The sequence below is a fragment of the Phyllobates terribilis genome, unplaced genomic scaffold, assembly GCF_046119375.1.
Source record: "Phyllobates terribilis strain yellow unplaced genomic scaffold, ASM4611937v1 Scaffold_3__8_contigs__length_932513732, whole genome shotgun sequence".
Taxonomy (NCBI): domain Eukaryota; kingdom Metazoa; phylum Chordata; class Amphibia; order Anura; family Dendrobatidae; genus Phyllobates; species Phyllobates terribilis.
The window spans coordinates 860787545-860809802 of NW_027362763.1; the positions used below are offsets into that span (position 1 = coordinate 860787545).

Sequence of the window (22258 nt, forward strand, 5' to 3'; positions counted from 1 at the left end):
AAAAAAAAAAGATGGCGCTAGTACTAGAAAAACTGGCATCTAAATGAGCTTTCAGATATCCAAACAAGGGGAACACCATTAACCGAGGCAGTTCAGGAGAGACCAATTTAGTTTAGCGTTTCCAAAAGTATTACCAGTTTGCCAGATTGATCACCAAATCAGACAGCCATAAATTCTTTCATGAGAGAATCAGGCCGATTATGCTAATGTTACTTGGATCAAACTCTGATCGAGTGTCATATTAGTAGTGGGATCCAATACTTTCGCATGAGAGAATTATATCACAAGTGTGGAGAAGATAGAGAACGTAAAGAGGTTGTCCACTACTAGGACAACCTCTTCTTGAAGTAAATGTTTGGCCCATATAAAATTAAAGCCTATACTCACAGAAGAGGAAGTCCGGGCTGTAGCTGATCTCTGACTTCCACCTCATGTTCAATTCGACAGGAGGCGAGGATAGTGACGCCACCGCTTATTGAGCGCTAGTGTCACAACAACTGCAAGGGAGCCCCAGGGAGAGCGAGTGAGTATAGGCTTTATTATTTTATCGGGGGCAAGTGTGGGGGGGTGACAAGGAGTTGTCCAAGTAGTGGACAACTTCTTTAATTTCTCCATTTCTGAGCCCGCAGATGTTGGACTGCACTTGGATCCGAGTTTCCATTCCATATAGTATATATTATTGTAACCACTTGCACCATTCTGCAATTTGTATTTATTTATTTATTTACTAGCAGCCCGAGTTCCGAAACAAATAAGTTTCGGAAGCTAGAAAAGTGTGCTCTAGATAATAAAAACTAACTCAAATTACCCATGTCTATTCACTTTCAGCCTTTTTACACGATAAACAACAAAGTTGTCATAATTAATAAATTAGTAAATGGCATTACGGAAAACAAATATAAAATTTAGAAGATTACACAGACGTTCGCCAATTCAAAAAGTGAATTGCCCAAGGCAGATCGCATGGAAATCTCTCTGTATGCTGCTCCCCTGGCCTGCTGAAGTAGACGTATGTATGGCACCCCTCATCGCCAAGCCTGGCATGTATGGCCCCCGTCCTTGTATGCATGGCCCCCTCATCCTCAATCCTTGTATGTTGGCCCCTCCTCCCCAGTCCTAGTTTGCATGCTCCCCATCCAGGTAAAAATGGCCCCCTCATCTCCAATCCTGGTATACATGCCCCTCCCCCCATCACTGCACACATGAAAAAATAAACACTTCTACTCACCTTCCTTCCTCACCTCTGCTCCAGCGCTGCATCCTGTCTGCCAGCAGCTCATGTCAGCATCTGAGCAGCGCTTGACATCACTGCCATGTGCCCTCAGACGCCGAGGTGACCTGCGGGGATATTCACTCCTCTCCATGCTGGGATTATGTGCATGGAGAGGAGTGAATATGCATTTTCTTTAATAGCGGGCACTGTCAATCGCAGCTCAGCGCTCCTCTGTGCCCGTTATTAAAGAAAATACATATTCACTCATCTCCACTCCCTTGGGAGTGGAGAAGAGTGAATATTCATTTACATTTAGCAGCGGCTACTGCCTGTGCACCGCTCCACAACCGGAATGTATACACCCGAGTATAAGCCGAGGTGGGCTTTTTCAGCACAAAAAAACATGCTGAAAAAGTCGGCTTATACTTGAGTATATACGGTACAACGTCAACTGATGTTTTTCTCGGACTCACCTCAACATTAAGCTTTTTTTGTAGTAAGATTTTTTTTCATGCCACATCTGCATGAAAAAAAAAAGTTAGTCGGCACTGCCCCATAATCTAACGTTGGTCTGACTGCTATCTGAAAAAAAAAACGTCAGATAGCCATCGGCCATGTTATACGATCGTGTAAGCGGGCCCCTAGGCCACGACCCCACTATCAGTATTTGGTCAGTATTTTTTTCTCAGGAATGGGAGACAAAACCAGGAGTGGGTGATAAATGCAGAATTGGTGACTTGTTTCTATTATACCTTTTCTCTGATTGTTCCTCACCTGGTTTTGGTTCCCACTCCTGAGAAAAAATACTGACCGAAACTCCCTCTCTCTATCCGCTTCAGCTAATAGAGGTCCTTTTTTAAATTTTGGATTTTAGTGGCTTAATAATAGTACAAAAACTCAACAAACACAGGAAAAAAAACAAGAATATAGAAATTGGTAAATATTGACAGAACTGGAGTTGGAAACTAGAGGAGTTCACTATGCATGCACAGTCTATAGCAGTGTTTCCCCAACTCCAGTCCTCACGACCCCAGACAGGTCATGTTTTCAGGATTTCCTTAGTATTGCACAGGTGATGGAATTATTATCAAGACATCAGAAATTGCCCCAGGCTCTCACCTGCGCAATAAAAAGGAAATCCTGAAAACATGATCTATTGGGGGGCCATGAGGACTAGAGTTTGGGGGAAAAAAAAAAAAAACACATGTTGGTAGTAAGACATGGAGACAAAGATAAAAATGTAGAAAAAATTGCACGTATTGCTAAAAACAAAGCATATTCAAGGCTCAACCTTCAGCTGAATGGTGCAAAAGAAACTCCTAGAAGAAAGAGCCAAGGGAATAAAAAAGACTTGAAAATTTTAGGCGGTAACTTGAACTGCTAGCAACTTGTGAACATCAGAGATCTCAAATTGAATCCAGTGGGACAGGGTAGAGTTTAGGGAGTCGACAATGTTTTACAACTAATGCATTAAGAAGGAGCAGATGACTCTAAGCCATGTAAACTACATAACATATTGTGCTGATCTCACATTTTGGCGACATTCACACAACTGTAATCTACCATATTTTCTGGATGAAAATCAGCCAATTTTTTTTATACACTCGTGCTACCTTTAGCTTTTCAGTGACTAATTTAAAGGGGTTTTCCCAGCTTTTTTCTTGGTAAAGGTTTGTGTAAAAATAAGAAAATCAGCATTAGTTATTCTCTGCCGATCCAATGTTGTCATTTAAACAAACAAATTAGATCTCACCGTGAACTTTATAGTTTGACCTATTTGAGACTTAGGATCGTGCGCACATACCCTTTCTGGCAGCGCTTTGAACGTAGCATACTCTATCCTGCGTCCAAAGCGCTGCACGCAGGTGAATCCGCATGTGTTCATTGAACACATGCGGAACCACCGCATCCAATACATCGCAAGAGAAATTCTATCAGTGCCGAGACTAGCGTCTTTGCAAGAGAAATTGACATGCGTGTTTGCGTGGGTTTCCTCCGGTTTCCTCCCACACTCCAAAGACATACTGATACAGAATCTAGATTGTGAGCCCCAATGGGGACAGTGCCGATTAATGTCTGTGAATTGTCTGAATTGTAAAGCGCTGTGGAATTTGTTGGCGCTATATAAACAAAAGAAGAAAGATGCTGCGGTCTGGAAAGACGCGCCGCATGTCCGTCTCCGCGGGTGATCCGCAGTAGCACACAGACTCATAGTGGGCATGGGATTTCTTGAAACATCTGGCCGCTGCGGATTGCACGCAGCGCAAGTGCGCTGCGTCTAATCCGCAGCCATTCCTGACTGTGTGCCCATACCCTTAAAATAATTTGTTTTGTGCATATCAATGGGAATGCAGTGTAGAATATTGCTGCACCTCTTATACTCACACATTTCCTCTCCTTGCTGTGCTGTGGCTCTGGGGATGGTGATTAATAACGCTTGAAAGCCCATTGTATCTAGAGAGAGTAGATGCTGCATTCAGTTCTAATGTTCTAATGATGGCCACTGTCATTGCTCAGAAGTGACATATGAAAAGGCAAATCTGGAAATCTGAGGTCTTAGGACACCCACTAACATATATTAAAGAGGAACCGAAGAAAATGAACTGGAATATAACTTGGTATGCCTGCAACATCTAGGTGCATGTTCACCCTGGCCACCAAACAGACAAAAACAAAATGAGCAAATACCCTGCAGTAAATAAATGGCAATAGTGTATGAAAATAACATGGGGTACTTGTTTAACATGGTTTTGATTAAACCCCCCCCCCCCCAAAAAAAAAACACGTAAAAGCCATTCCACCACGTCAAGGTGACCCTACTCGGGATGGTCCTAACTTATATTAAAGGGGTTGTCCACTACTAGAACAACCCCTTCTCAATTTAAATGTTTGTCCTCTGGAAAATAAAAACACTTATACTCCCCTCCCTTGCCAGCACCATTCCAACTGTGTCAGCACTCGTCCCGGGGCTCACGTGTGGTTATTATGACCCATAAGCCCTGTGCCCAATCAGTGCCAGTGTCACTGTCATGTATTGTGGTGGACTATATTACAGAATGCTGTACTGTCATACTGTGGTATGTAATAAAATCGCTTTTTAAATTGTTGATGGTTCTGGGTTTACACCACTCCCCTTTCCATTCATAGTTTACACTGATACGTATCACATGTTTCAAGAAGAGTATGTGGAGCAAGTGATGCCCAATTCTTCAAGGTCATGAACCAGCACAGTTATTTGGTCTGTTGCTCGGAGGGCTCTCCACATTCCATGTACTCACATCTCTATAGCGGATGTACCAGGCTGTAGAGATCGCAGCAAAGCCTGTACAGACGTCACCGTGCTTTGCACTGTAGTAACTGCCAGTCTGTGCTAGAGCTCTGCAGGATGCAGCAAGTGACTGTGCACTAGTGAGAGCTAATGATTATGGCGTAGTTACATCTCCATGTACTTGCTGTACCGGCCTATTCTTGCCTATGTGACCTCCAGCCGTGCAACTGCTGACGTCTTACAGCAGACAAAATAGTAAAAGACCTGTCACTTGCCATAAATATGTAATTGTTTTACCTGATGTAAATGCTGCTGTTCTCCTGAATCTACGTTTTCATAATTTTTATTTTTTTTTACCCCCTCCTTTCCTGAGAATATGGCCTTTCTCTTTTCTGTAATTTTGTTAGCCAAGCGGGCATGGTTCTCAACTATTCACTATGGTAAGGATATGGACCGCTCTCGGTTGGCTAGATTTACATACGGAGGGGGGGTGGCATATCTCAGGAGGGCAGAAAAAAAAGAAAAATAATGACAGAAAACAAAACATATGGTAATTATGACATGTTACCTACCGTTCCTCTTTACATGTGGAAGTTCACTTAATTTACTGACTACCTTCTGCTGTGTGTCTAGTGAGAGACGACTATGACGCCTTCATTCACAGAACTCTAGGTTAGGGACGTGTTTAAATTCTTGTAAAGATTTATTCCCTCAAAAAACAAGTTTATCTCCTATCCATAGCTTTTGCAGCTCCATTTTCAACGGAGAACTAGAAGATGACAAAATTCCAAGTGCGGTGAAATTGCAAAAAAAATGCAATTCCACAGATGTGTTTTTTTTTTTTTTTTTTTTTTTTTAAACCACGTTCACTGAATGCTAAAACTGACATGCCATTCTTATTCTCCAGGTCATTACGAGTTTGTAGACACCAAACATGTATAGGTTCTTTTTTATTTAAGTAGTGAAAAAAAAATCCAAAGTTTGATAATAAAAAAAAAAAAAAAAAAAAAAAGGATGATGGTTTATTTTTTGCGCGTAAAGCGGACGTTTTTATTGATACTATTTTGGGGTAGATCCGATGTTTTGATCTCCCGTTATTGCATTTTCTTTCAATGTTGCAACGACCAAAAAAAGTAATTCTGGCGTTTAGAATTTTCCTCTCGTTACGCCGTTTACCGATCGGATTAATTCTTTTATTTATATTGATAGATCGGGCGATTCTGAACGCAGTGATACAAAATATGTGTATGTGGGTTTTTTTTATTTTAATTTTATTTCGAATGGGGCGAAAGGGGGGTGATTTAAACTTTTATATATTTTTAAAAACATTTTATTATTTTATTTTTTTTTTACACTTTTTGCTTGCTTCAATAGTCTCCATAGGAGACTAGAAGCAGCACTTGTCCGATCGCCTCTGCTACATACAGGCAACGAGCAGATTGCCTGGTGAAGTCCTGGTGATAGGAAACAGGAAGAGTAGATAGAATCTGCTCACCTGGTGGAGTTGTGCAGGTCAGGCACAATGCTGATGAGAGTAGTAGTGAAGTGGTATCTTCCCGTATAGATTGCTGCTCCACCCACGAATGGAGAGGAGGTGTGCATGCTCCACCTCTGCTGTATGCGTGGTCTATAGGACTAATGAGCTATTTCTGGCAGTGCCATTGATGGTGAATGGGGCAGAGACTGAGCACGTGCCACCTCCACTACATTTAAGATGGGGCTACAGAACTATGGAAAGGGGGGTAACTTGTTTTTTTGGAGGGTAATAAAGTTAACTGCTCCATCAAGACCAACTCTCCTTATATGAAAGCCTGTGAGACTGCCCAAATCCTCTGGAACCCGATGTTCTTAATGGTAAGCTGTGGGCAGCCACACTTTATACTGTGCAGTATTCAGGGCTTTTTATATGGGCGGTAATTGACCGAAGCATGCTTCAGTTACTGCCCTGTGTACACTTTGTCCAGCGATCACATCTTTCTTACTGTCATTGTTTGACATCAGCACATCCCCTTGTGTAAACAGGCATGTTCTGTGCCTACCACTTACTGCATGAGAGCGGGGGAAGAACAAGCACATTTACAATATGATCCCTAAAAAAAAGGACATTTAGGCTATGTGCCCACGAGGCAGAAATGCTCCGGATTTTTTCCTAAGCTTTTCTGCATCTCCCTGGCAGAAAAAACACATGCGGATTGTACATACGTTTTTCCTGCCAGGGACACGCGGATGTGAAGCATTCTTCACATGCATTTCCGCATGCGGGTTGACAAGCGCTTTCCAAGCGATTTTAGCATCACTTGGAAAGTGCTTGGCAACTTGGTCACACTATATATAAATCCATGCTGTTTGCATGGATTTATAGTGTGACCGTAAAAGAATGGTAAAAAATAAATATTATACTTACCTTCTGATGGCCCCGGTGTCTTTATCCGATACGTCCTAGTTTGCCAGCAGCTCGCGGTAGATTTAAGGACCTGCCGACGTCAGCGGTCGCGTGACCCGCCACATGACTAAATGACGTCAGCGCAGGTCCTTTAGTCTACCGCGAGCTGCCGGCAAGCAGAGACGAACACATCGGGGGCCATCAGAAGGTAAGTATAATGTATATTTTTTATTTTATTCTTTTTTTTTTTACAGGTTCTATGGTACCCGGGTCCGGAGGAGAGTCTCCTCTTCTCCAGACCCGGGTACCATCCGCACATTGAAACGCATGGAATCCGCATGTGCAGATGCAGTGATGCGGATTCCATGCGTTCCAATGCAAGTCAATGGCGGCGAAAACACAGCGCTTCCGCAAAATAATTGGTAGTGCTGTGTATTTTTCCGCAATGATAATCTGCAGCGGAAATTTCCGCAGCATGTGCACAGCACATGCGGATTATCGTTGGCAGACCTTCTACCAAGCGTTTAAGCTTTTCTGCAGCGGATTTGCGCTGCGGAAACGCTTAAAAAACGCATAGTGGGCACAGAGCCTTAGAAATGTCACATGGGATTGAATGGGCTTCATATGCCAGTGAGCCTTCTTTTGCAGCAGCTCTATTTAATATAGTGGGGTCCAGACCAAGTAAGAAATACGGTAAATCCAGACTGTCCCGGTACAGGATATGGTGTAAGATCAGGTTAGAGTGACCTCAATTGTCTATTTATACAGGGCAGCATTGTTATAAGAAATAATCATGTTCCCATACGTAGAGAGCTCCAACTTATCCCTATTTACACTGTGTTCCAAATTATTATGCAAATCATATTTTCTCAGATTTTCCCAAATTACCTATATGAATTGCAGTCATTGTAATTTTCCAGTCAAATAACTATTAGAGTACAATTGAAAGGTTTTTGTACAAACTGCCTATGATGACAGTATATTTTTAAAAAAATAAAAAACTCAAACTGCACTCAAAATGCATGTTCCAAATTATTATGCACAGCAGAGTTTTCAATCTTTTCATTTTAATAAAGAACAAAAAAATGGTCATTTTTGAAATTATAAGCATTAGCAGGTTATTACAAACTGAAATCAAACAGTTTTCAACTCAAAACTTTATTCTAGGTGATGTTACATTTGCACATAGGACCCCTTATTCGAAAGGAGCTTCTGAACTCTCTCGTCCATTGAATTTGTCATGTTTTGGATGGTTTCTGCTGCAATTGTTTTGCATGAGGACAGAATACCCTCCCAGAGCTGTTACTTAGATGTGAACTGCCTCCCGCCATCATAGACACTCCTTTTGATGATGCTTCAGAGGTTCTCAATGGGGTTGAGGTCAGGGGAGAATGGGTGCCACACCATAAGTTTGTCCCCTTTTATGCCCATAGCAGCCAGAGATGCAGATGTGTTATGTGCAGCATGAGACGGTGCATTATCATGCATGAAAATGATCTTGCTGCGGAATGCATGGTTCTCCTTCTTGAACCATGGAAGGAAGTGCTGTTTGAGAAACTCAACATACATTATGGAGTTCATCTTTACCCCTTCAGGGAACCTAAAAGGGCCAACAATCTCTCTCCCCATGATTCCAGCCCAAAACATTACTCCACCTCCTCCTTGTTAGCGCCGTAGCCGTGTTTGCATGGGGTGTCCATCAACCAGCCATCCTCCACTCCATCCATCTGGACCATCGAGATCATTTCATGCATGATAATGCCCCGTCTCATGCTGCACATAACACATCTGCATCTCTGGCTGCTATGGGCATAAAAGGGGACAAACTTATGGTGTGGCACCCATGCTCCCCTGACCTCAACCCCATTGAGAACCTCTGGAGCATCATCAAAAGGAGTGTCTATGATGGCAGGAGGCAGTTCACATCTAAGCAACAGTTCTGGGAGGGTATTCTGTCCTCATGCAAAACAATTAAAGCAGAAACGATCCAAAACCTGACAAATTCAATGGGCGAGAGAGTTCAGAAGCTCCTTTCGAACAAGGGGTCCTATGTGCAAATGTAACATCACCTAGAATAAAGTTTTGAGTTGAAAACTGTTTGATTTCAGTTTGTAATAACCTGCTAATGCTTATAATTTCAAAAATGACCATTTTTTTGTTCTTTATTAAAATGAAAAGGTTGAAAACTCCGCTGTGCATAATAATTTGGAACATGCATTTTGAGTGCAGTTTGAGTTTTTTGAGTTTTTTATTTTTTAAAAAATATACTGTTATCATAGGCAGTTTGTACAAAAACCTTTCAATTGTACTCTAATAGTTATTTGACTGGAAAATTACAATGACTGCAATTCATATAGGTAATTTGGGAAAATCTGAGAAAATATTATTTGCATAATAATTTGGAACACAGTGTATTACAGATCTGAGCTACTACAAATTATGTACATCACCTTCACTAAAATAATCCTTAAAAATGCTAAGTAGAGTATTTTTAACTTGCTGTAAAATGCATAGCATCACCTTTGCCAGACTGTATACAACTGGCAATCAAAGTTTGTATGTAAAAAAAAAAATATGCCTTTGCCCTTAAAATAAGTAGGTGTGTGTGTAATATTGTGGTATGAAAGTAATTTAGCTGCACGAGACTTGATAAGCTTGAAAAAAAGACAGAAGTTCACACTGTCTGTTCCGACTCTGTTCACACATGCTTTTTTTGATGCCATTGCTCTGCCCTTTCATTTTCTGCCTGTGGGAGTAGTGATTGCACATGCGCACTACTTCTAACATAAAAGTGGATGGAGAATTGGATTAATGCAGGTCCTGGGCCCTTTGTTTTTGGGATCAGTATTCGGACTCCCACTGATTACACATCTATCATCTATCCTGTGTCTCCTTAGTGTCACAATTCAGTAATAAACTGAGCCTTGTTTTTAAGTCTAGAACCTCCACATAAGTTTACCGGAAGACAGGAAGGTAGGTGGCATGCTTGCCTATAGAAGATGATAACTTTTCATTCATCATTTCCTGGGCCTCTGTTAGCAAAACCACATTAAGCTAAACTTCCATGTAGGTATGGCATAGAGTTATACATTGGTCAACCCTGTACAAATCGATATAATAAATTAAGCACTGTATACTTTAACTAGCAGATACAGTGAATGTTAAAGGCCTGTAAACCCCTTTTAAAATGCCAGGTTTTTGTCATGTTAACCCCTTAATTACCCTGCGATTTTTTTATTTATTTATTTTTTGCGTTTTCATTGTTTGCTCCCTTTCTTCCCAGAGCCATAGCTTTTTTATTTTTCAGTCAATATGGCCATGTGAGAGATTATTTTTTGCGGGACAAGTTGTACTTTTGAACGACATCACTGGTTTTACCATATCATGTTCTGACAAATGGGGAAAAATTTCCTATTGTGGTGAAATTGCAAAAAAAATGCAATTCCACAGTGTTTTTTTTTTTTTGTTTTTTTTTAAAAACCCTGTTCACTGAATGCTAAAACTGACCTGCCATTCTTATTCTCCAGGTCATTACGAGTTTGTAGACACCAAACATGTATAGGTTCTTTTTTATTTAAGTAGTGAAAAAAAAATCTAAAGTTTGATTTAAAAAAAAAAAAAGGGTGATGGTTTATTTTTTGCGCGTAAAGCGGACGTTTTTATTGATACTATTTTGGGGTAGATCCGATGTTTTGATCGCCCGTTATTGCATTTTATTTCAATGTTGCAACGACCAAAAAAAGTAATTCTGGCGTTTAGAATTTTCCTCTCGTTACGCCGTTTACCGATTGGATTAATTCTTTTTTTTTATATTAATAGATCGGGTGATTCTGAACGTGGTGATGCCAAATATGTGTATGCGTTTTTTTTTGTTTTTTTTTACATTTTATTTTGAATGGTGCGAAAGGGGGTGATTTAAACTTTTATATTTTTAAAAACATTTTTTTTTTTACAATTTTTGCTTGCTGCAATAGTCTCCATAGGAGACTAGAAGCAGCACTTGTCCGATCGCCTCTGCTACATACAGGCGACGAGCAGATCGCCTTTATGCAGCAGAAATGCTCACTTGCTATAAGCGTCGACCATTGGGGGGAGCTCATAGCAATCAGGACATGACAACCACAGGGGTCCGCTGCAGACCCCGAGTTGTCATGCCAACCCATCGGTGACCCACGATCATGTGATCATCTTGCGCGGCGATGTTAAATGCCGCTGCCAGAGATTGACAGCGGCATTTAACTGGTTAACAGCCGCAGGTGGATCGTGATTCCACCCGCGGCTGTTACGGGCACATGTCGGCTGTATAAATCAGCTGACATGTGCCCGATTCAGTGAAGGTTCAGTGCCTGAGCCCGCGCTGAACCGGGGGTGATGACCTGGGGCGTACTAGAATGGGGTTAAAAAAACTCCCCAGAACTTTTTATACCTTTTAAAGGGAAACTGTCATTTGTTTTTTTTGCAAAGGAATCTGAGAGCTGCATGATCTAGGGGCAGAGAGCCTGATTCCAGCGATGTCACTTACTGGGCTGTGTGGTGTAGTTTTGATACACTCACTGTTTTCTCTGCTGCAGTGCTCAAATGCTGAGCTGTTTATAACCCCACCCACACCCCTGATTGGCAGCTTCCTGTGTGCTAGCTACCAATCAGTGGTGGGGGCGGGGTTACATAGTTTTGCTGGATTACCTGGCATATGACACCTAGTCCTGCAGTGATAATCTCCTGCTGATAAAACACTGATTGTATTGAAACAGCAAGCTGCTGAGCAAGGGATACATCCCTGGAATCAGGGTCTATGCTCCTACATTATACTTCTTTCAGATTAAATATCAAAAATCTGCTGACAGATTCCTTGTAATGTAACCCAAAATCTGTACAAATCCATTGAGAAACAAACTGAAATCCTTTTAAGCAGGAAAATAAAATTATAATTGTTTTTTTTCTTGTACAGACTGATTTTCATCAGTGTTTGCTCAGTGTAACCGTTTTTTACCATCAGTGATTTTCTTATATAGAAAACAAAAAAAAATATTTCAAAGCTTCTCTCATTACAATGTTAAAATTAGACAGTACACAGATTGCACACCAATGACATAATATGAACGGACCTATAGAATTGCATGGGTGATGTTGAAGTGTGACTCGGATGAAAAATACTGACGTGAACAATGGGTTAGTGTTAGAACAAATACATGAAAAATAGGCATCTGAATGAGGTCCTAGGTGCGGAATCCTCACCAAAAATGGTATTAAGAAGCGTTTTTATGCGTATTTTTTTTTTTTTAGGACTGTTTGGCCATGTTACTTACAGTTGGTGTAATATGAAGCAGAACCACTACTGCCCTAGAACACATAATAAACACATGCTAGAATTAAGAGAGTCTATCGGCTGGACGACTGCTTCATATGAATCATTGCAGAGATGATGAGGAACGGAGCATTTAACATCCATGAGCATCTAGGGAGCTATTTTGCCCAAGTCTGGTGAAACAGAACTTTCCATTATTATGTCAGCTCCCGCTGCCATGCTCAGCACTTTGTTTTCACTCGCCTTCATTTCCAGATCAAGTGGAATAAAATGAAAATGTACTGGAATTTCATCTCAATTACATAAAATCTGACCCTAGTTTGTGTAAGTCTGGTGTACAGAAATTGAATTAAAATCTTGCAATTGCATTAGAAACCATTCCCCAATATAAGTTGAAGAGAAACTGTCGGTAAGATTAACACCCCCCAAATCGCATATTTGTGCATTAAGGTCTTTGAAAGTTTAATCCATTAACACTGTTGCTGCATTCATGAGAAATCAGTGCTTTAATTTGTATGCAAATGAGGCACTAAGTGCTCTGGGCGTAACAGAGCATTTACTGAGCATCTGTCTGCTGAGGTTGTTTCCCCATATAGCACCAACCTCTTAAAGGGGTTTTTCCACAAACAAAAGTTCATTTTAATTAATACACCTTTGAATAATAATAAGTTCCACATTTGGATGTGTGTAAATAAAATGTTCCTGTGCTGAGATAATCTTATAAATGTGCCCCTGCCGTGCACTGTGCAGTGGTTGTGTCTGACCGTGCAGGAACATGGTCTGATCATACCACATCTCCTGGGCAGGAGGAAGCAAAAGAGTATACAGACAGGACAGTATCGGATCCCAGCTGATTCTTTCTTTGAAGTAAAACATTGTTTCTAAACAGGCAGTGAAATGTTTTGCCTCACAAAAAGAATCAGTTGTGATCCTCTGCAGTAATATCTGCATATTCTCTTTTGCTTCCTCTCTGCCCAGGAGATGTGGTATGATCAGACCATGTATAAGTAGTAATAATAATAATATAACCCTTATAGAAATATATTGGTGTACATGGGAGAAGGTATTTCCCTTAGACACCAGATAATGCCAACTCATAATACACATGCTTAATGAGGAGAATTCAAAAAGTTATAACAGCATAAAAATATGTATATTTTTATTATCAAAATGCCAGTGATCATTGCTGCTATCTGCTTGCACCTTACCCTCAATATTGTCTGTACTTCTGTACCAATTAATGTTGATAATAAAAATATACATATTTTTATGCCGTTATAACTTTTTGAATTCTCCTCATTAAGCATGTATAAGTAGTAGCTTATATTTTCCTCCATACATTATAATGAAAATCTCTTGAAAATCATTAGTCAAGGTTTGGAATGATCCCTTCTGCTCCATGGTGCACTATTAAATTATGGAGCGGGTGTGGGTGTATGGCGCTGGCTCAGGAGCTGAGCCTGCACCACACAGTCCTGGTTTCAACTGTGTTATACGGCCAGCATCTTCTCATATGTCCCAATTATATAATACTAATGGGGAGCTTATGAAGGTTGATATTGGCATATCGGGAACTTGGAAGAATATTATCTAGATGTTTCTAATTCTGCACTTATTGACACCATGGACGCAATAGAAAAGTATCTTGATGGTATTACCTTACCTAATTTGTCATGGTACATCCATTGGCATCTAGCTGTTGCATTGCTGATGGGTTCCCAGAAGCAGACCCCTTCCTCAGTAAAACCACTGATGATGTTTAGCAAGAAAGGGATCGAGCAGTGTCCATTTTAATGGCTCATCCATTTTCTTAGGGAAGACAAGCCTCTGCCTGAGGTGTCTGGCATCTGCTTTCTGCCCTGTCCGTAATGAGTTGTGAGTAGTCTGAAGGCACCACTCCGGCTTTTTTTTAAAATTTGACCACTGGAGTGGTATCACCGCCATGTTCTTCTGTTCTCTGTGCCGCTCCGGTCGTCTTCTGTTTGTGACTGACTGGATCGCTCCACTTTTCAATGTAAGTCTGTGAGAGCCAGAACGAGCCTCGCATAGACTTGCATTGTTAGTTTGTGACCATTAGCGCTGACTTCTAGCCAGTCAGGGGCTGCGGTCACAAGATGGTGGAACGGGACCAGAGCGGCTCTGGGATGAGCAGAAGACTGTGGCTGGTAAGTATATTACTAGGGTAGGGAACGTGGATTAGTGATACCACTCCAGCACTGACCTAAAAAAAACTGGAATGGTGCTTTAAAGTCCACATTTAAGTCACTATAGCTGCTTACAAATAATAAAAAGGACAGTTTGTCACATAATCTAAAAAATCAATGACGAGTGTTGTAACTTTCTGTTTTCTGTTGAGATAAGCACCTCCGGAGCCAGGGAGTATTCTGGCCCTATTTCCTTCAGTTATAAGCAGTGACGCCTGACAATGATCTGGTTCCTTAGCCAACAAATGTTGTAGCCTCCTCATTACAGTATTTATCATATAAAGAAATTACACACGACTTAGGGGGCATTAATTCTGATATATAAACATTTCAGCATTACTGCATATCCATCCATTTCCCTATAAATATGATATATTTATGCAATTTCTTAAAAATGAATCGAGATGTATGTATTAGTCCTATGTATAGTTATTTTGCTCTACCTAAAAGATCATCAGATGGGAGGTCTATCCCTAACTCTAGCATCACAAGACGTACGTACATTAACACAGGTGTTGTGTTGGGGGCCTTATTACATATTTGACAGGTGGTAATAACAGCTATCTTCCAACTTGTCGGTAGCATTTAGGTTTTGTTAGGGTATGTTCACACAGAGTGGTTTTTGTCATCGATTCAGACCGGCTTCTTTCCATCAAAAACCACTTCAAATACTCTTTGAATAAACTTCCTATTGATCTCAATTTGAAACCACGGCCATAGTGCATTTGGTGCTGTTTTTTTTCAGCACTCAAAAAAGTACACGTCCACTCTTGAGATTTTTCTGCTTGAAAAGAAAGATTTAAATTTGACCACTGAATCAAAAAAAGCCCAAAAATAAACAATTCACAAAAAGACATGTCCAAATAAATGCTATAAGACATTTGTTTTTTTGGATGTGAATTTTTCGACCAGAAAAGGTCTCGTTAAAATACGGTGTGAGCATACCTAAAGCTGACTTTGTGAAATTCATTCAGTTTTGCAATAATAATTCTCAATTTTTTTCTTGTTATCCACAGGATGGAGGTGGAAACCATCACAAAGTATCAGTCTCTCCAGTAGTTCATGTTCGAGGGCTTTGTGAGTCCGTGGTGGAAGCTGACCTGGTGGAGGCGCTCTCTAAATTTGGCACCATATGGTAGGCTTCATATTTGTCTTAAGTATTACTCAACAGAAAAAGTATGCAATAATCAAATGTAGGCTTGGGGTACAATGCCATATTTGCCAAAGAGCCCAGTATAAGGATGCTACATCACACATTGACAGCAAAAAAGTCAATGTGGTCACATTATGATTCATTCACTCTCTTCACAAGAAATCTAAAGCAGCTGGAGTTCTTGCAATTTAAGGGTATGTGCCCACTGTCCGGACGCTGCGGAATAGCCTTGCGGCTTCCGCTCAATGAGCGTCACCATTTTTTTTATTTTTATTTTTTCACCTGTGGACTTTCCTCATAGAGGTTAGGTCTATAGGGAAAGCCCACATGTGAACCCACTAGAGAAATTGACATGCTGGAAAAAACGCGCTGCGGGTCAGCCGTAGACGCATAGTGGACATATATGATTTTTAGAAATCCCATCCACTATGCTGTAACATCTGGACGTTGGGGGTTTGACGCTGCATAAACACACAGCGTCAAACCCGCAGCGGCACCGGATCGTGTGCACATACCTTACTGACACCGTTACGTCAACTTGTGGGGCATAGCAGGATCACGTCACTTTTATTATGGTGTAATGTAGCCTCGTCATACTGTGATCTTTGGCTTTGTCAGTGGTTAAAGTAACTGTAATAGTTGCCATTGTAAGATCACAGCTATCCAGGTAGCTTTCATCCAGGCTTCTTTATGTCCCGCCCATGTGCCTGCAAACTTGAATGAGTTGTGCATTTTTTAATGCCATCATTTGGGCTTTCATATAAAGCAATAAATAAATAGTATCACAATTTTTTTTGAGTACAACGCAATGGATCAAATTTAGCAATTTTTTGGGGGAGGAGGGGGGCTTGAGTGTTTTGGGTTTTGTTTTTACAGTAAATAACATGCTAATTTATTCTGCAGTTTAGTAATATTATTGCAATACCAAATTTTGTGGAGTTTTTTTTTTTTAATGTTTTTACTACCTTTTAAAAATATATCTAAAAACACCTTCATCTTACTTTTAAGTTGTCAGAGCTGCATGAGGGCTTGGTTTGTGTGCGTGTATGTATGTATGTGTGTGTGTGTGTGTGTGTATGTGTATATATATATATATATATATATATATATATATATATATATATATATATATATATATATATATATATATATATATATTGTACATTCACACTGAAGGCATCAAAACTATGAATTAACACATGTGGAATTATATACTTAAGAAAAAAGTGTGAAACAACTGAAAATATGTCTTATATTCTAGGTTCTTCAAAGTAGCCACCTTTTGCTTTGATGACTGCTTTGCACACTCTTGGCATTCTCTTGATGAGCTTCAAGAGGTAGTCACCGGAAATGGTCTTCCAACAATCTTGAAGGAGTTCCCAGAGATGCTTAGCACTTGTTGGCACTTTTGCCTTCACTCTGCGGTCCAGCTCACCTCAAACCATCTCGATTGGGTTCTGGTCTGGTGACTGTGGAGGCCAGGTTATCTGGCGTAGCACCCCATCACTCTCCCTCTTGGTCAAATAGCCCTTACACAGCCTGGAGGTGTATTTGGGGTCATTGTCCTGTTGAAAAATAAATGATGGTCCAACTAAATGCAAACCGGATGGAATAGCATGCCACAGCAAGATGCTGTGGTAGCCATGCTGGTTCAATATGCCTTCAATTTTGAATAAATCCCCAACAGTGTCACCAGCAAAGCAAACCCACACCATCACACCTCCTCCTCCATGCTTCACGGTGGGAACCAGGCATGTAGAGTTCATCCGTTCACCTTTTCTGCGTCTCACAAAGACACGGTGGTTGGAACCAAAGATCTCAAATTTGGACTCATCAGACCAAAGCACAGATTTCCACTGGTCTAATGTCCATTCCTTGTGTTCTTTAGCCCAAACAAGTCTCTTCTGCTTGTTGCCTGTCCTTAGCAGTGGTTTCCTAGCAGCTATTTTACCATGAAGGCCTGCTGCACAAAGTCTCCTCTTAACAGTTGTTGAAGAGATGTGTCTGCTGCTAGAACTCTGTGTGGCATTGACCTGGTCTCTAATCTGAGCTGCTGTTAACCTGCGATTTCTGAGGCTGGTGACTCGGATAAACTTATCCTCAGAAGCAGAGGTGACTCTTGGTCTTCCTTTCCTGGGGCGGTCCTCATGTGAGCCAGTTTCTTTGTAGCGCTTTATGGTTTTTGCAACTGCACTTGGGGACACTTTCAAAGTTTTCCCAATTTTTCGCACTGACTGACCTTCATTTCTTAAAGTAATGATGGCCACTCGTTTTTCTTTACTTAGCTGCTTTTTTCTTGCCATAATACAAATTCTAACAGTCTATTCAGTAGGACTATCAGCTGTGTATCCACCAGACTTCTGCACAACACAACTGATAGTCCCAACCCCATTTATAAGGCAAGAAATCCCACTTATTAAACCTGACAGGGCACACCTGTGACGTGAAAACCATTTCCGGTGACTACCTCTTGAAGCTCATCAAGAGAATGGCAAGAGTGTGCAAAGCAGTCATCAAAGCAAAAGGTGGCTACTTTGAAGAACCTAGAATATAAGACATATTTTCAGTTGTTTCACACTTTTTTGTTAAGTATATAATTCCACATGTGTTAATTCATAGTTTTGATGCCTTCAGTGTGAATGTACAATTTTCATAGTCATGAAAATACAGAAAAATCTTTAAATGAGAAGGTGTCCAAACTTTTGGTCTGTACTGTATACTGTGTGTGTGTATGTATATATGTATATATATATATATAATATATATGTGTGTGTATATGTATGATTTTTTTTTTTTTCTTAAAACCCCTCAAAACAGAACATTTTTTATGATGAGTTACTTTTTTATTAACTTTTAACATTGACATTTTTGTCCCAAATTCTAGTGTCACTAGATGATTTGATCATGCAATCTCTTGACCACTAATATAATGTACTCCAATACTTCTATATTGCAATATACTATGGCTGTATATTGTTGTCTTTTTTTTGTATCAGGACTTTACGAGTAAAGCAATTGTTTGTGTTAAAGAAAGATTGGGTATTATCCTTTATTTGCTAGAATTGAGAACCGCTTCAAAGGGCAACCAGTGCATTCCAGCATACACCTTTTTGACAAAGTGAATGACAATGCTCCCCTGTCAGTTTATTTAATAAAACATATATATGATGAGGCTAGCAAGATTGTTCATTATCTTCTAATCAGCATTAAATCAAATGCAGATTCTTACTGCTATGTTTTGGGGGCTTTGCCTTGTTTAGCTATGTGATGATGATGCCTTTCAAGCGGCAAGCGCTAGTTGAATTTGAAGATACAGAATTTTCAAAAAAGTGTGTGACGTTTGCGAGCAACGAGCCAGTCTACATAGCAGGACAACAGGCATTTTTCAACTACTCCACAAGCAAAAGGATTACAAGACCAGCAAACACTGACGACCCCTCTGGTGGGAATAAAGTTCTTCTTCTTTCCATCCAAAATCCTCTCTATCCTATTACAGTGGTAAGTCTAACAAATATGTGTCATACCGTTTATCAAGTGTGGCCTGCCTTCTGGGGGCTGCACTATTGTCTTGTGCTAACTCTATGACAGGGATGTCAAACGTAAACACACAGAGGGCCAAAATGAAAAACTTGGACAAAGTCGTGGGCTAATCAGTATACAGTATAATAGGCCTCACATAGTCCTCCAAAGAGAATAATGGGCCCCACATAGTCCTCCGTACAGAATAATGCACCCCACATAGCCCTCCGTACAGAATAATGGGCCCCACATAGCCCTCCGTACAGAATAATGGGCCCCACATAGCCCTCCGTACAGAATAATGGGCCCCACATAGCCCTCCGTACAGAATAATGGGCCCCACATAGCCCTCCGTACAGAATAATGGGCCCCACATAGCCCTCCGTACAGAATAATGGGCCCCACATAGCCCTCCGTACAGAATAATGGGCCCCACATAGCCCTCCGTACAGAATAATGGGCCCCACATAGCCCTCCGTACAGAATAATGGGCCCCACATAGCCCTCCGTACAGAATAATGGGCCCCACATAGCCCTCCGTACAGAATAATGGGCCCCACATAGCCCTCCGTACAGAATAATGGGCCCCACATAAGGGTGGCTGTTCTGGTGTCACGGGCCAGATTTGGCCCATGGGCTGGAGTTTGACATGTATGCTCTAGAAGGTATGCCCATTGAGACAACCTGGCAGCAGACTGTTTTACATTTAGTCACCTACACAGTAGTGCCACTATACAGTCATCATGTGACCCGCATTTTGGGGTGCAGGACATGTGATTATTTGCAAGAGTGGGTGACTCTTGATTATCTTCTATACCATGCTGAGCATTATATTAATTGTGAGACCCTGTGACTCCAGTTTAGCTTTTTTCTTTTTTTTTTATATTGCAATTTTGTGAGTGGTGTTAAGTTACCTGCAGTATATTTTGTGTTTGCATGGACTCTTTTCTTTGTACAAAATCTTACATGCAATAAAATTAAAAGTACATAGAAATCACAATCATTTAATTGTGTTGTAAGTGTGTGTGCAGCACATTGAGATATTAAATACACAGTGCTCAGCATAAATGAGTACACCCCCTTTGAAAAGTAAGATTTTAATTTCCAAAATTTTGACAAGACTGTGTTTCATAGAACATACTTTCATTTTATGCGTTAAAAAATAAGGTTAATATTTCATTACAAAATTTTCAGTTTTACTAAAATTAGTTGATGGAAAAATTAATAAACCCTACATCAAAAACTACTACATGTAGTATTTTGTATGATCTCCATAATTTTTAAAGACCGCTCCATGTTTTCTAGGCATGGAATGATCAAGTTGGGAACATATTGCAACATCTATCTTTTTCCATTATTCAAGAACAACCTCTTTTAGAGCCTGGATGCTGGATGGAGAGTGAGGCTCAATCTGTCTCTTTAGAATTCACTATTGGTTTTGGTTGGGTTCAGATCAGGAGACATACTTGGCCATTGAATCACTTTCACCCTGTTCTTCTTCAGAAATACAACAGTGACCTTAGATGTGTGTTTTGGATCATTGCAATTTTGGAAAAGTGCACATCTACCTAGGGCACAGAGTGAGATGGTTGCAATTCCATCTTTGTTAAATGTTTGTATCACTTTTTCTACAGTATTCTGACTGATTATTTTCTTTTTCTTGTCTTGAGACATTTCTCTTCCTTGTGGTACCTTTGCTGACAGCATGAAATGGGAATGTTGTTTTTTTGTTAAATAACAGTGAATTAATTTGTTAGGCAAGCTACTTTTTTTGGGTGTACACAATGACATATCTTGTTTGCAATCAATCGGCCACATTTGTGGGAGTGTTTTGTAGAAAATGTTGATTCTGAAAGGAATCGAATGGTTTTCTGACATCTGTTGGGATGTACTCCTTTATGCTGAGCATTGTTTATATAATACATATATACAAAAAAATATCAGCACTCCAGACTTGGGATAGGGAAAGAACTGATTGTTATTCATCCATTATGTATGTGTATGTCAGTAAATAATATACATAAAATAGATAGATAGATAAAATATGTTTTGTTTTTATTTAGGATGTACTTTATTCTGTCTGCAATCCTGTAGGAAAAGTGGAACGCATAGTGATTTTTAAAAGAAATGGAATTCAAGCAATGGTGGAATATCCTTTATATTGGTGGAGATCAATTTTTCCGATTATTTGTTAGCAGTAAGACAAGAGTAGGTCTGCACACACATACAACTTTCTTACAATTAAGAACAAATACCACAAATATTAACCAGTCCAACATACACGTGAATAGGAATGATGACCCAATGCCCCCATAACGCAAATAAGAACAGCTTTGTATGCATTGACAGCTAGAATGTCTTTTAAGATTAAGCAGATAGCTCCGCATTAGTGATGAGCGAGCATGCTCGGGTGTTTTCCGAGTATCTTCGGCGTGCTCGGGTTTTATGTTTGAGTCACTCCGTGCGCTTGCTTTGCGACTGTTTGACAGCTTTAATACATGTGAGGAATGCACGTTTCTTGGACATTCACTCGAGCATGCTCGCCGAAAGGGTTAACAGAACATGCTCACTCATCACTATTCAGCATATAGGTGTGCTCCTGTGTGATCATTACCTGGGGTGAGCAGGTGCTTATTATCAGCTTGTGTCCCCCTGGGGTCCTTGTCACAAACCGCAAACACATCCCCTGGGGCTACAGTTGTGCATCATTGCTTTATAATTCCCAATCTTTTTATATTGCTGATATAACTGTTTCATAATGAAGACAATGTGTGGATCTGTATGTAATTGTGAGAATGCATCTTTGTCCTAAGGCCAATGAAGCTTGATATTCAGTATCTCACTTTGCTGAAATATAACTAACAAAATTTACCCTTTAGAGTCTGCTTACACATTGTTTCAACTTATCAATATATAATTATTATTTTTTTTCTGTACACTAAACTACTAATCTAATGTACTTTCCTATATATAGGGTAACCGTAATAATTGTCTACTAGTTGGTATGTGCTTTTCTTTACAATGGGAGTGAATAGCTGGCGTATGCCTCTGTATGCCTAAACCGTGACATGCGTTGGAGGCTTCTGGAGAAGAGAACAAGTCCCCTGTTACCCACTAGCAGAGTTTTGCAGGTGAGTAGTAGTCACTGAAGGGGAGAATTGGCTGGTGCTCCAGGGGACCTGGAAGAGGATAAACATGGTGATTAATCAGGAT

The 22258-nt window shown here is 40.3% G+C and overlaps 1 protein-coding gene across 1 annotated transcript in view; it reads left to right on the top strand.

Annotated features, from left to right (window-relative positions):
* The window catches only part of LOC141257720 (heterogeneous nuclear ribonucleoprotein L-like), an 88713-nt gene that overhangs the window by 10247 nt on the left and 56208 nt on the right, over positions 1-22258 (top strand). Inside the window, exons 2-4 of the mRNA XM_073672614.1 lie at positions 15390-15508; positions 18787-19024; positions 21109-21194. Coding sequence (XP_073528715.1) covers positions 15390-15508; positions 18787-19024; positions 21109-21194 — 443 coding nt within the window. The remainder of the gene's footprint in view (positions 1-15389; positions 15509-18786; positions 19025-21108; positions 21195-22258) is intronic.